Source organism: Cetorhinus maximus, chromosome 38, assembly GCF_964194155.1.
Source record: "Cetorhinus maximus chromosome 38, sCetMax3.hap1.1, whole genome shotgun sequence".
Taxonomy (NCBI): Eukaryota; Metazoa; Chordata; class Chondrichthyes; order Lamniformes; family Cetorhinidae; genus Cetorhinus; species Cetorhinus maximus.
The window spans coordinates 149,749-170,308 of record NC_135916.1 but is presented as its reverse complement, the minus strand read 5'-3'; the positions used below and the strand labels follow the sequence as shown (position 1 = coordinate 170,308).

General features: G+C 47.8%; 1 protein-coding gene across 1 annotated transcript in view; it reads right to left on the bottom strand.

Moving 5' to 3' along the window:
• Positions 1-11,607, bottom strand: part of LOC144672336 (uncharacterized) — a 31,605-nt gene extending 19,998 nt beyond the window's left edge. Inside the window, exons 1-3 of the mRNA XM_078534188.1 lie at positions 11,484-11,607; positions 10,284-10,328; positions 785-1,099 (exon numbers count right to left, since the gene is read on the bottom strand). Coding sequence (XP_078390314.1) covers positions 785-1,099; positions 10,284-10,328; positions 11,484-11,514 — 391 coding nt within the window. The 5' untranslated portion in view covers positions 11,515-11,607. The remainder of the gene's footprint in view (positions 1-784; positions 1,100-10,283; positions 10,329-11,483) is intronic.
• Between the last annotated feature and the right edge of the window lie 8,953 nt (positions 11,608-20,560).

Genomic DNA, 20,560 nt, shown 5'->3' with positions numbered 1-20,560 from the left:
ATTCTGATCATGGCTGATCGTCCAACTCAATTGCCTGCTCCCCGCTTTCTCCCCATACCCTTTGATCCCTTTCGCCCCAAGAGCTATATCTAACTCCTTCTCGAAAACCTACAATGTTTTGGTCTCAACTACTTTCTGTGGTAACGAATTCCACAGGCTCACCACTCTCTGGGTGAAGACATTTCTCCTCATCTCAGTCCTAAATGATCTACCCCCTATCCTCAGACTGTGACCCCTGGTTCTGGACTCCCCCCACCATCGGGAACATCCTTCCTGCATCTACCCTGTCTAGTCCTGTTAGAATTTTATAGGTTTCTATGAGATTCCCCCCCTCATTCTTCTGAACTCCAGCGAATATAATCCTAACCGACTCTATCTCTCCTCCTATGTCAATCCCGCCATCCCAGGAAACATAGAACCATAGAACACTACAGCACAGACAACAGGCCATTCGGCCCTTCTAGTCTGTGCCGAAATATTATTCCGCTAGTCCCATTGACCTGCACCCAGTCCGTAACCCTCCAGACCTCTCCCATCCATGTATCTATCCGATTGATTCTTAAAACTTAAGAGTGAGCCCGCATTTACCACGTCAGATGGTAGCTCGTTCCATACACTCACCACTCTCTGAGTGAAGAAGTTCCCCCTAATGTTCCCCCTAAACCTTTCCCCTTTGACCCTAAACCCGTGCCCTCTCGCGTCGGGTAAACCTTCGCCGCGCTCCCTCTATCGCGAGCGCATCCTTCCTCAGGTCTTATCTGAGCGTCGCCTGGACCGGCCTTACCGTGTACGGTTAACTGAACGGGGCTGCTGAAGGTGGAAGTCCTCCAGGTGCCTGACCGGTGGTTCCCATAGGAACACCGGTATTTCCCCTGTTGCTGCACTGTGACGTTCAGGAGCTGGAAGCTGGCCGTGTCCTCTCCATCGGGGACGCGCTTGGCTTCCACGGGCTTGTCCTCCCCCTCTCGGCTCAGGTAGAACGTGCTGCCCGCGTGGTAGCTGGGGGTCCTGCATTCAATCCGAGCTGAGTCCCCCTCGGCCAGCACTCCGTCGCCTGGGTCGATCGCTATGGTCGGCTCTGGCAACGCCCCAACTGCATCTTTCAAATAATGATAGGAAGTCAGTTGAGGCTAAAGGGCCATTTGGCAGGACTGAGCTTGTGTGGCTGGAAAAAAGGGACATGCTATCAAATCTTTCCGTCTTGGACTCATCAGGTTAGGGGGGGGTAAGAAATTACAAACAGCAAGGGAGGGGTGTAGTAGGGGAGCATCAATAGTTTAAGGGCGCATTTTTTTTGGGTGTGTGTACGTGTGTGGGGTGGGGTGTAATTGCAGTTGTTGGTCATAGTTAATTGGTTGATATGACAGAACATCCAGAGGTGATACAATATCCTCACTTACAAAAGCTCGCCCAGCTGGAGTTAACTTCCAATTTCATTGGGAACTATTTTTTTGGGAGCGAGGTACATACCCGCCAAGGAACATCCTCAGGCTTAATCCCATGGATGCAAGGATTTGATTATTTAACCCCCTTTTGAGGAAACACCGAATGGGGAATGGGGGAAATGGGCTACATTGACGCAACCAATCAAGGTTTGGAAATAAGCTTGACTAATTTGCCATAGTTGGTGAACTTTCACCTGCTTTGATAGAACCATAGAACCATAGAACACTACAGCACAGAAAACAGGCCATTCGGCCCTTCTAGTCTGTGCCGAAATATTATTCCGCTAGTCCCATTGACCTGCTCCTAGTCCATAACCCTCAAGACCTCTCCCATCCATGTATCTATCCAATTTATTCTTAAAACGTAAGACTGAGCCTGCATTTACCACGTCAGATGGTAGCTCGTTCCACACTCTCACCACTCTCTGAGTGAAGAAGTTCCCCCTAAACCTTTCCCCTTTCACCCTAAAGCCATGTCCTCTCGTGTTTATCTCTCCTAATCTAAGTGGAATGAGCCTACTCGCATTTACTCTGTCTATACCCCTCACAATTTTGTAAACTTCTATCAAATCTCCCCTCGTCCTTCTACGCTCCAAGGAATAAAGTCCTAACCTGTTTAATCTTTCCCTGTAACTCAACTCCTTAAGACCCGGCAACATCCTAGTAAATCTTCTCTGCAACTCTCTCAATCTTACTGATATCCTTCCTGGATATGAATAAAATGAATTTTAAACCATATGATTTCTGATGAGCCGAAATGAGTGTGGTTTCTATAGTTGGGTAACTATGCTAAGACGTCAAAGTTCCTCCTGGCCCACTTTGAAAGGAGGTCTCTCTTTCCATTTCGCGAATTTCCAGCGCATTCAATGGACGTAAGATTAGCTTATACCCCTGAAAAGGCGTGTGTTACTGTACTTTGGCCTTACGGGATTTAAAACCGGCACTTGGCACTAATTCTGGCAAATCTCCCCTGCGTTCACTCAGGGGCGCTCACATCCTTTCTCAAGCGTAGCGTCCATCAGGCCCTGGTCACATAAGTAGTAACTACTCGCCACCTCCCTCTGGTTCCTGTCCTCAAGCCACTGCTTTTGATCCAAGCTGAAATTGCCCTCCCACCTGCCGTGGGCCCCCAGCTTAACGCACCGAACTCACGAGCGCTACTTTGGCAAACGTGGATCTTGAAATCTAGTTGGGCGACACCCAACTACATTCCGTTCATCACCTATCGCTGGGAAGGCACAAACAACCATTTTGATGTGTCTGGCAGGAACTGCCATTGACGAATCGGGGTTGCCTCTCCCTGGTCTCACCCTTTCCATGTTGCCATTGCACTCCCACCAACACCGCTCCCCTCCTCCCCCCCAATTATTGTTTCTAAAGCTTTATTGACAGTTGGTGTTAAATTTACTAGCCTGTAGTACACCAGAAACATGCTTGCATCCTGTCTTGATCAAGTGTGTCACATGTGCCGCTTCCTAGTCCTCCGGCACGTCCCCTAATCTAAGGAGGGTCGGAAGATGACGATAGGTCCTTCTGCTGCCTTCCCTGGACAACCTGTGAAGCAATGGGGACCATGTGGCCTATCCATTCTCAACATGTTTAGCCTTTGCAGTGCGCCCTACCTATCAGTATTTGGCCCATCCATTACCTCTAACATCTCAACTTCCAACAATAAACTTTAAGCATCCTCTTCCCTCATTAGCGTGGGTACAATGACTCACTAAGCCATCTAACGCTTTGGGGAGTGCAACATATATTTCCATTCCCGCCACCCCACAACATTCACACCCAACCACCCCCCACACCCTAATAGGCCCCATCCCACCTCTTACAACTTGCCTATTATGTGCACGGGACTCGAGGGTGCTTGATTGCGTTTTTTTTTCTTGACAACCTTTCTATTCTCACCTTCTCTGTCTTTACTGTCCTCTTCACTCTCCCGCTCACCCTATTGTCTTTGGCCCAATTCTCGTTTTCCTTCACAATTCGGCTGACAGTCATCACTTTGCCTCCCTTTTGCTTCATCATATTCTCTAACTTTGACTTCCAAAGTGGCCTGGCTTTGGTACATCCAACACTTGCCCTTGTTGGAATACGCCCAAACTGCATCCGGAGCATCTTCTTTCCAAATGTTAACCATTGCTCCACTCCAGTTCCTCCCATCAAAGCCAGGTCCCATATTCTCCAGATATCCACTCATGCAGTTGACATTAGCATTTTGACATTACAGAAGCTCTGATTTACATTGTTGTTTTGTTCTGCTCCATCACTCTCCTAAACCTTATGATATTATGATCACTATTGCCTGTGTGCTCTCCCACAGACACGTGGTCCACTTGATTAGAACTCATGACCTATCGCCAGATCCAGTCAATGTCACCTTCCTCGTTGGACAGAGGTCCGACTGGTCAAAGGCGCTCTCCTGAACACGTTTCAGAAGTCCCTCATCTGCCTTTCCCTTCACTTTGACATTAGTACAAGCGATATTTGGGTGATTAAAACCTCCCAGTATCACCACAAGTGTTTGCGTATCTTCCGAACAGTGCTGTGGGTGTACCCACGCCAGAGGGGCTGCAGCGGTTCAAGGAGGCTAGCTCACCACCACCATCTCAAGGGGCAACTAGGGATGGGCAATAAATGCTGGGCCCAGCCAGTGACGCCCACATCCCATGAATAAATAAATTTAAAAATCCCTGCAGATTTGTTGTTCTAACCCTCTTTCACCAGTTGTGGTCATATACAATGTCCAGTGTGGTGACGACATATAGATTGTTTTTTTTTTTAACTTCTGAAGGTTATTAAAAAGGAGTTTGCCCTTGACCCCTCAATGGCACCCTTTTTGCCCACCCCCCTCACCCTTTCCTTCCAGAACTACAATCTCCTCCATGATCAGTACAGCCACCGTGCCTCGCGCATTCCCTAACCTGTATTTTCTTGAACATTTAGCCATTTGCACGCCACTTTCTTAATGTTTGCAAATGGCACTGCATCGTTGCTTCCCCATGGAGGTTTGCTCTGGAACTCACCAAACATTTTCAGCATATTCCGTGCGTTTCCAGACCTGAATTCTAAATGCGCTTCTGTACTCCTCCTAAGCCTCCCTGTCTGCTTTTACCTAATATGGTGCTATTTCATTGCATCGCACTGTGCCGCATTCCCGCTCCTTTTCCCTCATGCTGCCCTCTGCTTTGCTATATAGGATGCCCCTGACCACCACCCACTGCCTCCCCCACCAAACCCAACCACTGAAATTTACTCTTAACCCTCTTAATAATCCCCGAGGACATCTGTGTCACTTTCCCACAACAACATGGTCGCCATTCTTTGGACATGAAGCAAACCCCATTGAATACCTGTCTTCTGCCCCAGCGCTAGGCCCAATGCCCCAAGTAAATTTACAGTGGCTGTGAGATACCTTGAGGTGAGCCAGATTTGAATAGCAGACCTGAAATTACCCTGACCACATCACTATAGCTAAAAAAAAAGAACACAGCTCTACAGAAAAACACGGTGCATTAGCTTTGTAGATGTGTTAGATTGGTCTCAGTGATCAGTGTTATATGGCCACACTAGAGATGCTTGAATTGTTGAAGAAAATCTCGAATATCTGATGTTAAGGTTTCTACGTGTGCATAATAGATATAAATATTCTTTCCTTCTGCTGTGCAGAGAGGTTTTTGGGTAACATTATTGATGGTTACAACTTTCTAAGTGAGTCTCTTAAAGTAAAGTTGGCATTAACCTTCACTGCTAAGAATTGTCATGAAGCTATCAATGTATATATTTTGGAAAATATTTTTCTTTTAAAATAGACTGTGGGTGTGTCTTAATTGGATTAAAGTCAGCTAGTCTGGGCGCTTTGATGTGTACTAGTTATGATATGTAAGAGAGATAGCGTGCGTTGGCATTTTTTGAATAGAGCATTCAAGAAGTGGGGAGAAAATTAATGCCTTTCTACCAGATACCAAAAAACATGTTTATATTACTAATAAAATCGGTACTATGAAAGGGGCTTTATTGTTAGAGAGGTTTAGTTCAGAATTAATATTCAATAGGGCTGGTAGGTATAACTTCAGTAGTTTTTGGGTGTGCAGATCAGAGGCAATGTGAGATCAAAAGGCAGTTGTAAGCCTCCAATTGGCTCCACAGGAACCAAAGTGAAAATAACCTAATTTTGAATTTTGAAGGTGAAAATGCTTTGCCTGGTGTTTGGTCAAGACTATGGGTTGCTGCTCCCTTAATGGAGATTAGTTTGGGAATGAGTTAAAAGTTATGATAGTAGTAATTTGTGGCCATGTATTTTAACCTGCGCAAATTAATAAGATGTTGCATTTCGTTTAGTGTAAAGCCTTGAGAACTGGTGGCCTGATTCCTGAATTTAGAGTCGCATCTCAAACGTCACGCTTAAAAATTATAGGTTATGACAGTTGTTTAAAGTTTCCCTCTGGGATTTTTAAAAATATCTCAGCTTTACCAACTGTATCGGTCGTAACAGAAATCTTGAACACCAGAGCAGAGAAGTTGAAGATAGTTGCTACACTGGCAAGTTTAGGTGGTGGGGGGGGGTTGAGATATTTCTGATTCGCAAAGTAGAGCCTGAAATGTGTGGTGACAACCTGTTGTACACACAAGTGGACAGGAGTATATGATTCATTCTTTAAAAGAGCAAGCCAGGAACAAATACATAGGGTGACCTCGTTTCATCCTGTCTGATCCAATCACTTTATTTTCCGAAATGGAAACTAATTTATCTCTTGTCTTGTGTGCACTTAACGATAGGCCAGGATTTGCCGCCCATCCTTAATTGCCCTTGAACTGAATGACTTGCTCGGTCATTTCAGAGGGAGGTTACATGTCCATGTCAATGCCGTCATTCTGGAGTCCCATGTAGGCCAGGCCAGGTAAGGACGAAGGAAGTTAGTGAATCAGATGTTGCTTTAGGACAAGGGATGGTAGTTGTCGTGGTTACCATTACAGAGACTAACTTTACATCCCCTATTTGTTCATCGAATTTAAATTCCACCGGTTGCTTGGGAATTGAACCCAGGTTCCCAGAACATTGGCCTGGGCGTCTGAGATATTAGTCCACGGTTGTTACCACTGCACAACCTTCACCCCTACTAAACGGTCAAAGAAGACACAGGATTTTATAGGTAGGGAGTTAAGTGATGTATACACACACCAGACAGACACACGAACACACACAAAAACAATTATGGATTTGGAAGCACATAAATAAGCCCATTTGGAGTCTGGTGCTGACACGTTCCTATGACAATAGCGTTAATCCCACTCACAAACCTTTTGCCATGTACCTGCACATTTATCTCCCCCATCTGTAACAGGGAGGCCGTGGTTGCAATGATGATGTTACTTGACTGTCAATTCAGGAACCTAGGCTAATGCATTGGGGCCACATATTCAAACCTCATCATTGCAATTTAGATTCAATTATTGAAACATGGAAATGGAAAGCTAGCCTTAGCAATGGAGGTTACTCTTGAATGCCGTTCGAATCCACCCGGTTCACTGATGCCCGTCAGAAGGAGATCTGCTATCCTGACCCTGCCTGACCTCCATGTGACCCCCAGACCCAATGTGCGACATTCGGACCTCTTCCACCATTCAAACAGTTCATGGCTGATCTGGTCCTGGTCTCATCTCCACTTCGCTGTCTCACCCACTTCCCCAGTGACTCTCCGAGAGAGAGAGAGAAATAATCCTCGGTTCCACCTTAAAGGGTAGACTACTTATTATTTAACAGTGAACCCCCATTTTTAGTTCCCCTCACAACTCATCCTTTCAGCGTTGACCAGATCCAGTCCCCTCAAATTCTCCCATCTTTCAATAAGATCACCTATCATTCTTTTAAACTCCAATGGGTATAGGGCTAATCTGTTCAATCTTCCTCCATAATACAATCCCTTCATACCTATCTCCCTTCACCGACTCTCCACCGCCCCTTGGACTTTCCTACCTATCTTGGCATCATCGGAAAAGCTAACTACCATTAATCTGGCTCCTTCACCCAAGTCAGTGATATGGGTTGTGAATGGTTGAGGACACAGCCCTGGTCATCTTGCTAATCCAAAAAATAAGATCCATTTATCCTGACCACCCGCTTCCTCTTACCTAACTAACCCTTTACAAAATCACAGAATCACACAGTGCAGAAGAGGCCCTTCGGCCCATCGAGTCTGCACCAACATGTGAGAAACACCTGACCTACCTACCTAATCCCATTTACCAGCACTTGACCCATAGCCTTGAATGTTATGACGTGCCAAGTGCTCATCCAGGTACTTTTTAAAGGATGTGAGGCTAACCCGCCTCCACCACCCTCCCAGGCAGTGCATTCCAGACCGTCACCAACCTCTGGGTAAAAAGGTTTTTCCTCACATCCCCCCCTAAACCTCCTGCCCCTCACCTTGAACTTATGTCCCCTCATGACTGACCCTTCAAATAAGGGGAACAGCTGCTCCCTATCCACTCTGCCCATGCCCCTCATAATCTTGTACACCTCGATCAGGTCGCCCCTCAGTCTTCTCTGCTCCAACGAAAACAACCCAAGTCTATCCAACCTCTCTTCATAACTTGAATGTTTCATCCCAGGCAACATCCTGGTGAATCTCCTCTGCACCTTCTCCAGTGCAATCACATCCTTCCTATAATGTGGTGGCCAGAACTGTACACAGTACTCCAGCTGTAGCCTCACCAAGGCTCTATACAACTCCAACATGACCTCCCTATTTTTGTAATCTATGCCTCGATTGATAAAGGCAAGTGTCCCCTATGCCCTTTTCACCACAGCACTAACGTGCCCCTCCGCCTTCAGAGATCTGTGGACACACACGCCAAGGTCCCTTTGTTCCTCAGAACTTCCTAGTGCCATGCTGTTCATTGAATACTTCCTTGTCAAATCACTCCTTTCAAACTCTATCAGCTCACACTTTTCAGGGTTAAATTCCATCTGCCACTTATCTGCCCATTTGACCATCCCCGTCTATATCGTCCTGTAGCCCAAGACACTCAACCTCACTGTTAACCACCCGGCCAATCTTTGTCATGCTAATAAGTGGCCTCCACACCATGTACTCTTAAGTGGCCAAACAATTAGCGTTGGCCAACAAATGCTGTCTTTGGCAGAGATGCCAACATGTTGTGAAAGAATCAACTGAAATATTTGTATGCAGACGCCTGCAAGTTCTTCCTTTCTATGTCTTAAGTATTTTATTTCTTCCCAAGATGCTCCTGTCCTTTTTAACCCATGGGCCTTAATACTGCTAACCAACCTAACATGGCCCTGTCTCAGGAACTACTGTTAACCCTTTCTGAGGCCAATGGCATCACTGGCATCTGAAACCCAATAAGTCCAGTTATTTTTTTATTCATTCAGGGGGGATGTGGGCTTCGCTGGCTGGGCCCAGCATTTATTGCCCATCCCTTCTCCCCCTGGAGAAGGTGGAGGTGAGCTGCCTTCTTGAACCGCTGCAACCCCTGTGGTGTAGGTACACCCATAATGCCGTTAGCGGGGTGCGGGGGGGAGTTCCAGGACAGGGCTGAGATTGCCGGGGTCGTTTCCGGTGCCTGGCTCGGTGGGTTCCCCAGAGCATTACCCTGGGTCTCTGGGTTATGAGTCCAGCCACAATAGCACTACGCCATCGCCTCCCCCTGGAGGGTCCTGGAAATGAGCGTTAGCGCCCCCTCCTGCATTTCTGTCTGACGCTTTCTGAAACATTGCCCCTTGTTTCCTCAGCCAGAGGTGCCTTTTGTGCATGTCAACAAAGCGCTGGGGCGCGCCGGTACAATCGAGACAATCGCTTCGTTCCCAAGCAACACCCCAGGGCAAATTGCCAAAGTTCCTCTTTCTGCCTCTATATCCCCGGCTCCAGTTGCTCTGACCAGCACGCATGCTCACTTAGCTTTGCTTTCAAAACCTCTTACAACATTCGAAAGGGGGAGTGGGGCATACAGGAAGAGGTCGATATATGGTTAACCGTTGCTTTGGAACCACAGGTCACAGAGTCACAGAATCACACAGCGCAGAAGATGCCCTTCAGCCCATCGAGTCTGCGTGAGAAACACCTGACCTACCTACCTACCTACCTAACCCCATTGACCAGCACTTGGCCCCATAGCCTTGAATGTTATGACGTGCCAAGTGCTCATCCAGGTACTTTTTAAAGGATGTGAGGCTAACCCGCCTCCACCCACCCTCCCAGGCAGCGCATTCCAGACCCTCACCACCCTCTGGGTAAAAAAATGTTTTTCTTCACATCCCCCCTCTAAACCTCCTGCCCCTCACCTTGAACTTGTGTCCCCTTGTGACTGACCCTTCAACTAAGGAGAACAGCTGCCCCCTATCCACCCTGTCCATGCCCTTCATAATCTTGTACACCTCGATCAGGTCGCCCCTCAGTCTTCTCTGCTCCAACGAAAACAACCCAAGTGTACCCAACCTCTCTTCATAACTTAAATGTTTCATCCCAGGCAACATCCTAGATAGAACTATCTCTCATTACAGATGCTTGCTGTTCAACAGTTCCTCATCTCATCACCACGCCATTCTGCCCATCACTTCCTGTTTTTCTTCTCTTGAACCGCTTTCAGAAATGAGGTTTGCGGAAATGTTTCTCAAGCCCTGACTCACTGGATTCGAGAAGCGGAACTGAAACACAATAGGGACTGAGGCCTGTGACCCAGACCAACCGTGGGAAGCAAAGAAGGGGCAACCAGGGGCGTTTGAACGGAGGTCAGTGGGATTCGGGCGTTTGGGCCTTTCCGCTTGCATTATTCGCGCAGGTAAAAAAGAGCGGACTTTGACCGGACGGCACTGACCTTTCTTGGCGAGTCTCTGTGCTTGCGATAGGCATCCTGCCAAGGCTGAGGAGATAGAAGATTGTCACATTCATGCTCTGCGGTGTCAAACTTACATCACGTTAATGTGCAAACATCTTGACCGTAAAGAGCAGTAGCTGGTGCTGGAAAGGCTCGTCGCTGCTCTCTTAAGGCAGGGGAGGGACACTCACCTATGTAGATAACTTACCAATGTCACAAGATCAATATATCTTCAATCCCCACCCGCCCCCACAACCGGGAATCGAGCCCAGGCCGCGGCGGTGAGTGCTCACCGCAAGGCCGCCAGGGATGTGGACTGTTCCTTTGCAAAGAAGGTGTGGAGAGAGATGCAGTGGTTGCTGTCGAGGTTCATCCCGAGCAGTTCTGTGACACAGGACTCTGTGCTCTACGGGCTGTTCCCAGGGACACACACCGAGGCAAACATCAACTGCAGCTGGAGGATCAACAACTCGGTGAAAGACGCTCTTTGGTCTGCCCGAAACTTGTTGGTCTTCCAGCGCAAAGAGTTGTCCCCGACCGAGTGTTGCAGACTGGCACATTCCAAGGTCCAGGACTACGTGCTGAGGGACGCACTAAAGCTTGGGGCAGACACTGCAAAGGCCCAATGGGGAAGGGTCGCTGTCTAAGACCTTTCAGCCATAGTGCACTAAGGGGCTGGGAACTGTATAGACCCCTCGGGCTGTATGACTCACATTGAATGTACACTACATGTATCACAATTGTATTGAAGCAAATTAGACAGCAAGATGATCCATGTCGCTAACTTAAATCCCATTGCACTGTCTGACTGTAATGACCATATTGAAATGACTGTCAGATCCATTGATTCTTTGAAGCACCTCATGATCCATGGGGTAAAACTGGAATCTGATTGTACTTTTTGGGGAATGGCCATTTTGCAATATTTTCTAATGTGCTTTCATGAATGACGTATGTTTTTTTTTCCCGACAATAAAAAAGCAAAGACCTCATTCAGAGACAGCAAATGTCAGCTCTCTGCTTACGCTGTAAAATAAAAGTTCATCGGGTTTCTATTCCTTTTTACCCGGCCTGGGGTTGTGGCTCAACATAATCCCGGCGTCGAACGGAAGCACGGAGCAGTTTTTGGGGATGCCTAACAGTCGCGGGAGAAAGAGGGGGGGGGCGTAAAAAAACAATAAAAAAGAGAAAAGTACTTACCCACCGTTAGGAAAAGTAGGTCGAAGAGCATTCTGAGGTGATTTCGAATGCACTGTTCAGCCCGGTCGAAACTGCGCCGAAGGGAAACGTCTGCTGCCTGCAAGCCTCAATGCCAAGCCTCTGCAAACCACACTTCCCATCCATGACCCTGAGTCAACCAAGATGTTGCACAAGATAAGGCCAGTTGAGTCATGGCCTGTGTCACGTAGGGCAGATGAGAAGGCTCCGAGCGTTACCCAATCGCGGGCAACTCTCCATTTCGATCGGAGAGACCGACCCGCGTGAATCACAGACTAAGCAGATGCGGGAGATAAGTTGATCAAAAATAAAGATGGAAAGGCTGCTCCGCGGGTCGTTAAATCACGAGATTGATTCCAGAGATGCGCGGCCTGTCTTATGAGGGAGAGATTGAACGGTTTCGGCCCTCTCCTCGCTAGAGTTTAGAAGGATGAGAGGAGATCTAGAACCAGGGGGCATAGATTCAAGATAAACGGCAGATGGTGTAGTGGTGGGGGGGACATGAGGAAGAACTTTTTTTTTACGCAGAGGATAGTGGGTGTCTGGAATTCGCTGCCCAAGTTGGTGGTAGAGGCAGAAACTCTAAACTCTTTTAAAGGGATCTGCACCTTAAGCGCTGTAAGATGCAGGGTTATGGGCCGGTTGTAGGAAGGTAGGGTTAGAAAGGGCACCTGGGTGTCCTCGGGCTGGCATGGACAAGGTGGGCCATAAGACCATAAGATCACAAGAGCAGAAATTAGGCCATTCGGCCCATCGAGTCTGCCCCGCCATTCAATCATGGCTGATCAGTTTCTCAACACCATTCTCCCGCCTTCTCCCCGTAACTTTTGACCCCCTTACCCGTCAAGGACCTATCCATCTCGGTCTTGAATGGCCTCCTTCTGTGCTGTAACTTTCTATGGTTCTATCTAATGGAGGAGATGGACAGGTTTTAAAATTAGTAAGGGGTTGAAAGGTTATGGGGGAGAGGGCGGGAAATTGGAGTTGAGGCCGAAATGAGATCAGCCACGGTCGTAATGAATGGCGGGGCAGGCTAGAGGGGCTGAATGGCCTCCTACTCCTGCTCCTAGTTCTTACGTTCTTAAATCGGAAACATGCGCACCCTACAATGTCCCAGTGCTCAAAATTAGCAGGGCAATTCATTCATGAGGCACGATTGCATATCCTGACTGAAATAAAGGGGGCGCTGTTTTACCGAATGCCCCCTTTCCCCAGGCTAAGTGTGCAAGCCCGAATGTGGAATGCACAAAGGCTGACCAGGCTGCAGGAGAGATGATTCAGGTCGATGACGGTAGGTACCCTGCCCGCTGGGACCATGGGGGTCAGATATGATCCGCCCCTCTTTGGGACGTGCGGACTGATGCACCCTAGCGTCACTCCGGCACTGACATTCACGCAGCACATTGGCCATTGTGTGATAGGCAGGGCGCCTGTCTGTGCGTGGCCGATAACCTCGCGTGTTGCTGATGAAACAGCCGGCTACAGCTGCTGGGCCCTTCCAGGGTAACCTGAGGTAGACTGGGCACATTTTAGGGCCGAGGGTGAATACATAAGGGCACCTGGTCTTCTAGCCCTTGTGCTAACACGGGGAGAGGGTCGCTTAGCGGGTAGAGAGCAGAGAGCGGGAATAAACAGGGCTTTTCCAGGTCAACAGGCGGAGCGCCCCAGGGGTCGGTGATGGGATCTCAGCTACTCGCGACGCACATTAATGAAGAGGCAGCGAGTGATTCACCTAAAACAAGAACAGGGAATGCTGGAGCAGCTCAGCAGGGCAGGCAGCATCTGTGGAGAGTGAAAACAAGAGTTGACGTTTCAAGCCCTTATTCAATTGAGCCAAGTTTGTTGAAGTTCCCAGGGCAGGTGGAAGACCATAAGATCATAGGAGCAGAAATTAGGCCATTCGGCCCATCGAGTCTGCTCCGTCATTCAATCATGGCTGATAAGTTTCTCAAACCCATTCTCCCACCTTCTCCCCGTAACCTTTGATCCCCTTACCAATCAAGAACCTACCTATCTCGGTCTTCAATACACTCAATGACCTGGCCTCCACAGCCTTCTGTGGCAATGAATTCCATAGATTCACCACTCTTTGGCTAAAGAAGTTTCTCCTCATCTCTGTTCTAAAAGGTCTTCTCTTTACTCTGAGGCTGTGCCCTCGGGTCCTAGTCTCTCCTACTAATGGAAAGATCTTCCCCAAGTCCACTCTATCCAGGCCTTTCAGTATTCTGTAAGTTTCAATCAGATCCCCCCACTCATCCTTCTAAACTCCATCGAGTATAGACCCAGAGTCCTCAAACGTTCCTCAGATGTTAAGTCTTTCATTCCTGGGATCAGGGTTGTGGCAGAATGTGGAGCTGAAGCCTATAGGTCAGCCATGAACGGCGGAGTTGGCTCGATGGGCCGTGTGTGGCCTGCTCCTGCCCCAATTCCTGGCGTGGTTGAGTAGAGGCAGGAGAGGGGAGTTCCGGTCTTCAGTCAGATCTGCCAAGATCCCACTCAATGGCGCAGCAGGCTGGATGGGCCGAATGGCCCACTCACTCCTATTCCGATTCCGCACGGTCGTCACGGTGATAGTGGCCTGGGTGACGGGGCGGAGCGGGAGAGAGGGGGGGTGGGGTGGGGCTTCTGGTTAAAGTGACAGACAGGGGGAACTAGTGGGGTCTTGGGGGGTATTTATTTATTTTAATTCATCCAGAGCCTGGTGGGTACCTGGAGCGCATAACCTGAAAACATTCCAGAGGTAGAAACCTTCCGTGACTTGGGAAAGGTACGTGGATGTGCTGTCACCTACAAGGCCATTTGTCACCAGGAGAAAAATTTGGTTAGGCCGGATGGCAAAGTGCAAACGCGATGGGCAGAGTGGCCTCCTTTTTGGGCTGAATGCTTCCCAATAGCTGCCACTTTGGAATCAGCTCCTACTGAGCTGAACCTTCCTGAAATAAATCATAGGCAAGTCCACTGCCGCATCTCAACTTGCGTTGCACACAGTAATGGAACAAAGGGAGTAGTGACTTAGTCCAGCGATTGCAAATTGAAAAGGCCGATACCAAGTGTTTTTTTTATTTAATTTTACAGAGATCCAATGTCAAGCAACATCGGTCACTTCTGGCAGCAGGAAAGCGGTTATATGTAGTGCTCAATGCCAGGAAAATTTGCTCTGGGCAGGAGAGAACCACAGGAACCAAAGTGAAAAGAACCTCATTATGAATTCGTAAGGTGGAAACGCTTTGCCTGGTGTCTGGTTAAGTCTATGGGTGGCTGTTGCCTTAATGGAGATTAGTTTAGGAGTTTGTTAAAAGTTAGGATAGCAGGAATTTGTAGCCATGTGTGTATATATAGTTTAACCTGTGTCAATTAATAAAATGTTTCATTCAGTTTAATGTAATATTTTCCATTTAAAATAGAGGTTGGGTCTGTGGGTGTGTCCTAATTGGATGAAAGCCAGCTCATCTGGGTGCTTTAATGTTTACTGGTTTTAATATGGGAGAGAGATATCGTGCATTTACATTTCTTGAACAGAGCATTCAAGAATTGGGGTGACAATTGTTACCTATCTGGCAGCTACCAAGCCATACGTTTATATGACCAATAAAAGCAGTACCGTGAGAGGGGTTTTATTGTTTAGAGAGATTTAGTCCAGAGGTTGCTGATACAATGAGAATTAACATTCAACGGGGCCGATAGGTATAACTTCAGTAGTTTTCGGGTGTGCAGGGCAGAGGCAATGTAAGATCAATTGCCTGGTAAGCCAGGTCACTGTGTCTGCAAGGGACCAAAGTGAAAGGAACCTCGTTTTGCCCGGTGTTTGGTTAAGTCTAGGGGTGGCTGTTGCCTTCATGGAGATCGGTTTGGAAATGTGTTATAAGTGATGACAGTAGTAATTTGTAGCCATGTGAATATATATTTTAACCTGTGCGAATTAATACGAATGTTTAATTCAGTTCAATTTAAAGCCTGGATAACCGCTGGTCTGATTCCTGAATTTAGAGTCGCATCTCAAACATAAGACATTAAAAAATTATAGGTTATGACAGTTGTTTCAAGTTTCCCTCTGGGATTCTTTTTAAAGGACTCAGCTTTAGCAGCGGCATCGGTCACAACAACAGGTGCAGCCGTCACTTGCAATAGCCCTGCCAGCATTGACTTTCTTTTTGCTTTTAAGGCTTCCTTTCACTCCCGACTGTGTAAGGCGCAGAGACAGGGTCTGTGCGCAGAGAAAAAGGAGGCAAGAGTTAACCCGAACGGCTGTAAAATAGACTGCCATTTGCTCAAGCTGGATATCTGTGCCTCGGCTGTTGAGGCCACGTTTCCTCTTTAGCCGCCATGTTCCGCAACATTGCAGCATCTGCAGAGTCTCAGCTGCATGCGGAAGGTGAGATAACAGTCCGGGCGCAGGGAAGGAAATCAGGGGCTTTCGCAAGGTGCCGCTGGCAAACAGGGGCAAGCGGTCGCAATTTATGGGGGAGAGGATGTCAAGCGCGTTGGTGAGGACTGGTCGTCAGCTGCACGAATCCTGGGACAAACAGGAGTCACCCTGACCTTTCCTCTCAACCTTCGCCAGCGCCCAGTGGGTGTCGAAACCTTAGGAAGGAGAATGCTGAGGGATCATCGCTATTTTCTTCAGAGCAGAAGAGGGCCACTGGCGGATTTGACAATGTGCAACAAACTATAAAAGAACGGGGTAATGTATGTGTGTTTTTACACAGTTGAGTTATTATGGTCTGGAATGAGCTGCATTAAAAACAAAAAACAATGGAAACAGATCATATTGCAACATTCTAAAATCATTTTGTTAGATATATGAAGCAGAAAAAATAACTTAAAGTCTATGAAAGGGTGTTTGTGTGTGTATGTATGGGTGTGTGTAGGCGTGTGTGTATGGATGTGTGTCTCGGTGTGTGTGAGTGTGTATGGGTGTGCGTAGGTGTGTGTGCAGGTGCGTGTGCATGGGTGTGTGTGTGTGTAGGTGTGTGTGTATGGATGTGTGTGTCGGTGTGTGAGTGTGTGTGTGATTCTGATAGCATCCAGCAGAGGGTGCAGTGGTGAAGATGAGTGTGTGCATAAGTGTGTGTGTGTATGTGTGTGTAGGTGTTTGTGTATGTGTGTGCGAGTGTGTGTGTGAGAGAGCAAGTGTGAGCGTGTGTGTGTGTGTCTGTATGTGTGTATGGGTGTGCGTGTAGGTTTGTGTAGATGTGTGTGTAGGCGTGTGTGCATGGGTGTGTGTTTATGGATGTGTGTGCAGGTGCGTGTGAGTGTGAGTGTTTCTGATAGTATCCAGCAGAGGGTGCAGTGGTGAAGGTGAGTGTGTGTGTGAGTGTGAGAGGGCGTGAGTGTGTGTGTGTGGGCGTGTGTATATGTGTGTATGGGTGTGTGTGTAGGTGTGTGTGTGTGTGTGTGTATGGGTGTGTGTGTAGGTGTGTGTGTGTGTGGGTGTGTGTGTAGGTGTGTGTGTGTGGGTGTGTGTGTGTAGGTGTGTGTGTGTGGGTGTGTGTGTAGGTGTGTGTGTGTGGGTGTGTGTGTGTATGGGTGTGTGTAGGTGTGTGTGTGTGGGTGTGTGTGTAGGTGTGTGTGTGTGGGTGTGTGTGTGTATGGGTGTGTGTGTGTAGTTGTGTGTGAGTGTATGTGATTCTGACAGTACCCAGCAAAGGGTGCATTGGCAAAGGTGAGCGTGTGTGTAAGGGTGAGAGAGAGTGTGAGCATGTGTGAGTGTGTGAGTGTGTGTTTGTGTGGGTGTGTCGGTGTGTGTAAATGTGTATGGGTGCGTGTGTATGGTTGTGAGTGTCTGATTCTTACAGTGTCCAGCAGAGAACAAGAAAAATTAGAAAAAGGCAGCAGACGCATGGGAACACCACCACCTGGAAGTTCCCCTGCAAGTCACTCACCATCCTGACTTGGAAATATATCAGCCGTTCCTTCACTGTCGTTGGGTCAAAATCATGGAGCTCTCTCCCTAACAGCACTATGGGTGTACCTACACCACACGGACAAAATCCTGGAACTCCCTCCCTAACAGCACTGTGGGTGTACCTACACCACAGGGACAAAATCCTGGAACTCCCTCCCTAACAGCACTATGGGTGTACCTACACCACGCGGACAAAATCCTGGAACTCCCTCCCTAACAGCACTGTGGGTGTACCGACACCACAGGGACAAAATCCTGGAACCCCTTCCCTAACAGCACTGTGGGTACCTACACCACAGGGACAAAATCCTGGAACTCCCTCCCTAACAGCACTGTGGGTGTACCTACACCACAGGGACAAAATCCTGGAACTCCCTCCCTAACAGCACTGTGGGTGTACCTACACCACATGGACAAAATCACACTGACACACTCACACATTCACACACACACACACACACACATTCACAAACTCACTCTCACAATCACAAACACTCACACACTCACCTTTACTAATCCACCCTCTGCTAGATCGCTGTAATGATCTTTCTATTGTTGCTTGAACATTAATTGCCCCATTAACAACCACGCAAGTTGGTCAAGATGTGAATGTGTGTCTGTGTGTGTCTGTGTGTGTGTGTGCGAAAATGTCATAGGGTCATTGAGTCATAGAGGTCTACAGCAAAGAAAAAGGCCCTTCGGCCCATCAAGTCTGCGCCTGTCGAACAAGTGCCTAACTATTCTAATCTCATTTGCCAGCACTAGGCCCATAGCCTTGTCTGCCATGGCATCGCAAGTGCACATCCAAATACTTCTGAAATGTTATGAGGGCATCTGCCTCTACCATCCTTTCAGGCAGTGAGTTCCAGATTACCATCTGATCAGCCCATCTGACCAGCCCGTCTATATCCTCCTGTAATCTAAGGCTATCCTCCTCACTATTTACCACCCCACCAATTTTCGTGTCATCCGCGTGAATTTACTGATCAACTCTCCTACATTCAAGTCTAAATCGTTTATATATACCACAAACAGCCAGGGACCCAACACCGATCCCTGTGGAACCCCACCGGACTCAGGCACCCAGTCACAAAAACACCCCTCGACCATCACCCTCTGCTTCCTGCCACTCAGCCAATTCTGGATCCAATTTTCCAAACTGCTTTATTTCCCATGGGTTTTACCTTCATTTTGAGTCTCCCACGCGGGACCTTATTATGTATGTGTGTGTGAGAGTGTGTGAGTGTGTGTGTGAGAGTGTGTGTGTGTGAGTGTGTGTGAGAGAGTGTGTGATTGTGTGTGAGAGAGTGTGAGAGTGTGTGTGAGAGAGTGTGTGTGTGTGTGTGTGTGTGAGAGAGTGTGTGTGAGAGAGTGTGTGAGTGTGTGAGAGAGTGTGTGAGTGTGTGTGAGAGAGTGTGTGTGTGTGTGTGTGAGAGAGAGTGTGAGTGTGTGTGTGTGTGTGAGAGAGAGTGTGTGAGAGTGTGTGTGTGAGAGTGTGAGTGTGTGTGAGTGTGTGTGTGAGAGAGAGTGTGGGAGTGTGTGTGAGTGTCTGTGAGAGAGAGAGAGAATCTGACAATATCCAGCTGAGGGTGCATTGTTAAAGGTGAGTGTGTATGTGTGAATGTGTGTGTGTGTGTGTGATTCTGACAGTATCCAGCAAAGGTTGCATTGGTAAAGGTGTGTGTGTGTGTGTGTGTCAGTGATTCTGACAGTGTCCAGCAGGGGGGGTGCATTGGTAAAGGTGAGTGTGTGCATGTGTGTGTTTCTGTGTGCGTGTGTGTGTGTGTGTGTCAGTGATTCTGACAGTGTCCAGCAGGGGGGGTGCATTGGTAAAGGTGAGTGTGAGCGTGTGTGTGTGTGTGTGTGTGTGTCAGTGATTCTGACAGTATCCAGCAGGGGTGGGGTGCATTGGTAAAGGTGAGTGTGTGTGTGAGTGTGTGAGTGTGTCAGTGATTCTGACAGTATCCAGCAGGGGTGGGGTGCATTGGTAAAGGTGAATGTGTGCGTGTGTGTGTGAGTGTGTCAGTGATTCTGACAGTATCCAGCAGGGGTGGGGTGCATTGGTAAAGGTGAGGGTCTTCGTGCGTCAATGTGGTAGAGAGAGAGGGTCCAGCAAACTCAGCTAAAGTTGAGGGTCAGCGTGTGAGTGTGCGTGTGTGTTTTGCAACGCGTGCTGCAGCACCACCAGGTTGAACAATGTCTTCCCTCTTCCCCTAACCCTTCAAACCTCGACCTCGCTCTCTGACTGGGAACGTTAGCTCTGTTTCCCACTCCACGGATGCTCCCAGACCTGTGGCTTTCCACCCCACCACCCCCAAAGCATATTGTGATTGAATTCCTAACGCTGACCTCTGTGCCTCCTGACCTCCCAATGTGGAATGTGCACCTTCAAGGAGAGGATGGTTGATCTCTGATCGCATTTTCCAATAGAATTGCTTTATTATTTTTTTTTAAATTCATCTTGCATTCTGATGGCGCGCTAAAATCAACCTTGCAATCGATGATGAGCCAATCAATTGATAAGCTATTATTAATAAGTGTGCATACAGTTCTCACTGTCGCTACATAATAGGAGGTAAGATTGAGATGATATTAGATTAGAAGCCAGCGAGACACTTTAATACTAGAAGCAATGCATGATGCTCAGAGATACTCAGATATCCTCAACATCCCCATTGTGCACATCGGAGAGAGCCATCGGCAACACAGGCATTGAGAAACATTAATATAGCGGCTGGCTTTGCAAAGGCCTATCAGGCATCATTAATGTCCCTTGCCATAACAAAGCGCACTTGTCTCTGTTCCTGTGTGGATCTGTGCGGAGAACTGGAACAGGATTGAACATTTTTGTGATGGTCATGTTTTGCGATGTTATTTCAGATCATTGTACGGAGAAAATATACTTCTCCAAAAATAAAAAAAAAAAGCATTTGTCTCCGACGTGTCGATTATAAAAGGACGGTGAGAAAAAAACCGAAACAGCTTCAACGAATCAACCAATGACCCGCGGGATACAATCGCACTGCCAAGTTCATCTGAGCGACCGGCTGAATATACCAACTTGCAGGAGACAGAAGGCTTTCTAAGTGCAAGTGAGATGAGGTGTTGGTTTTGGAGTTCCAAGTCTTGATGGGGGTTTCAGGTCCAAAGTCAA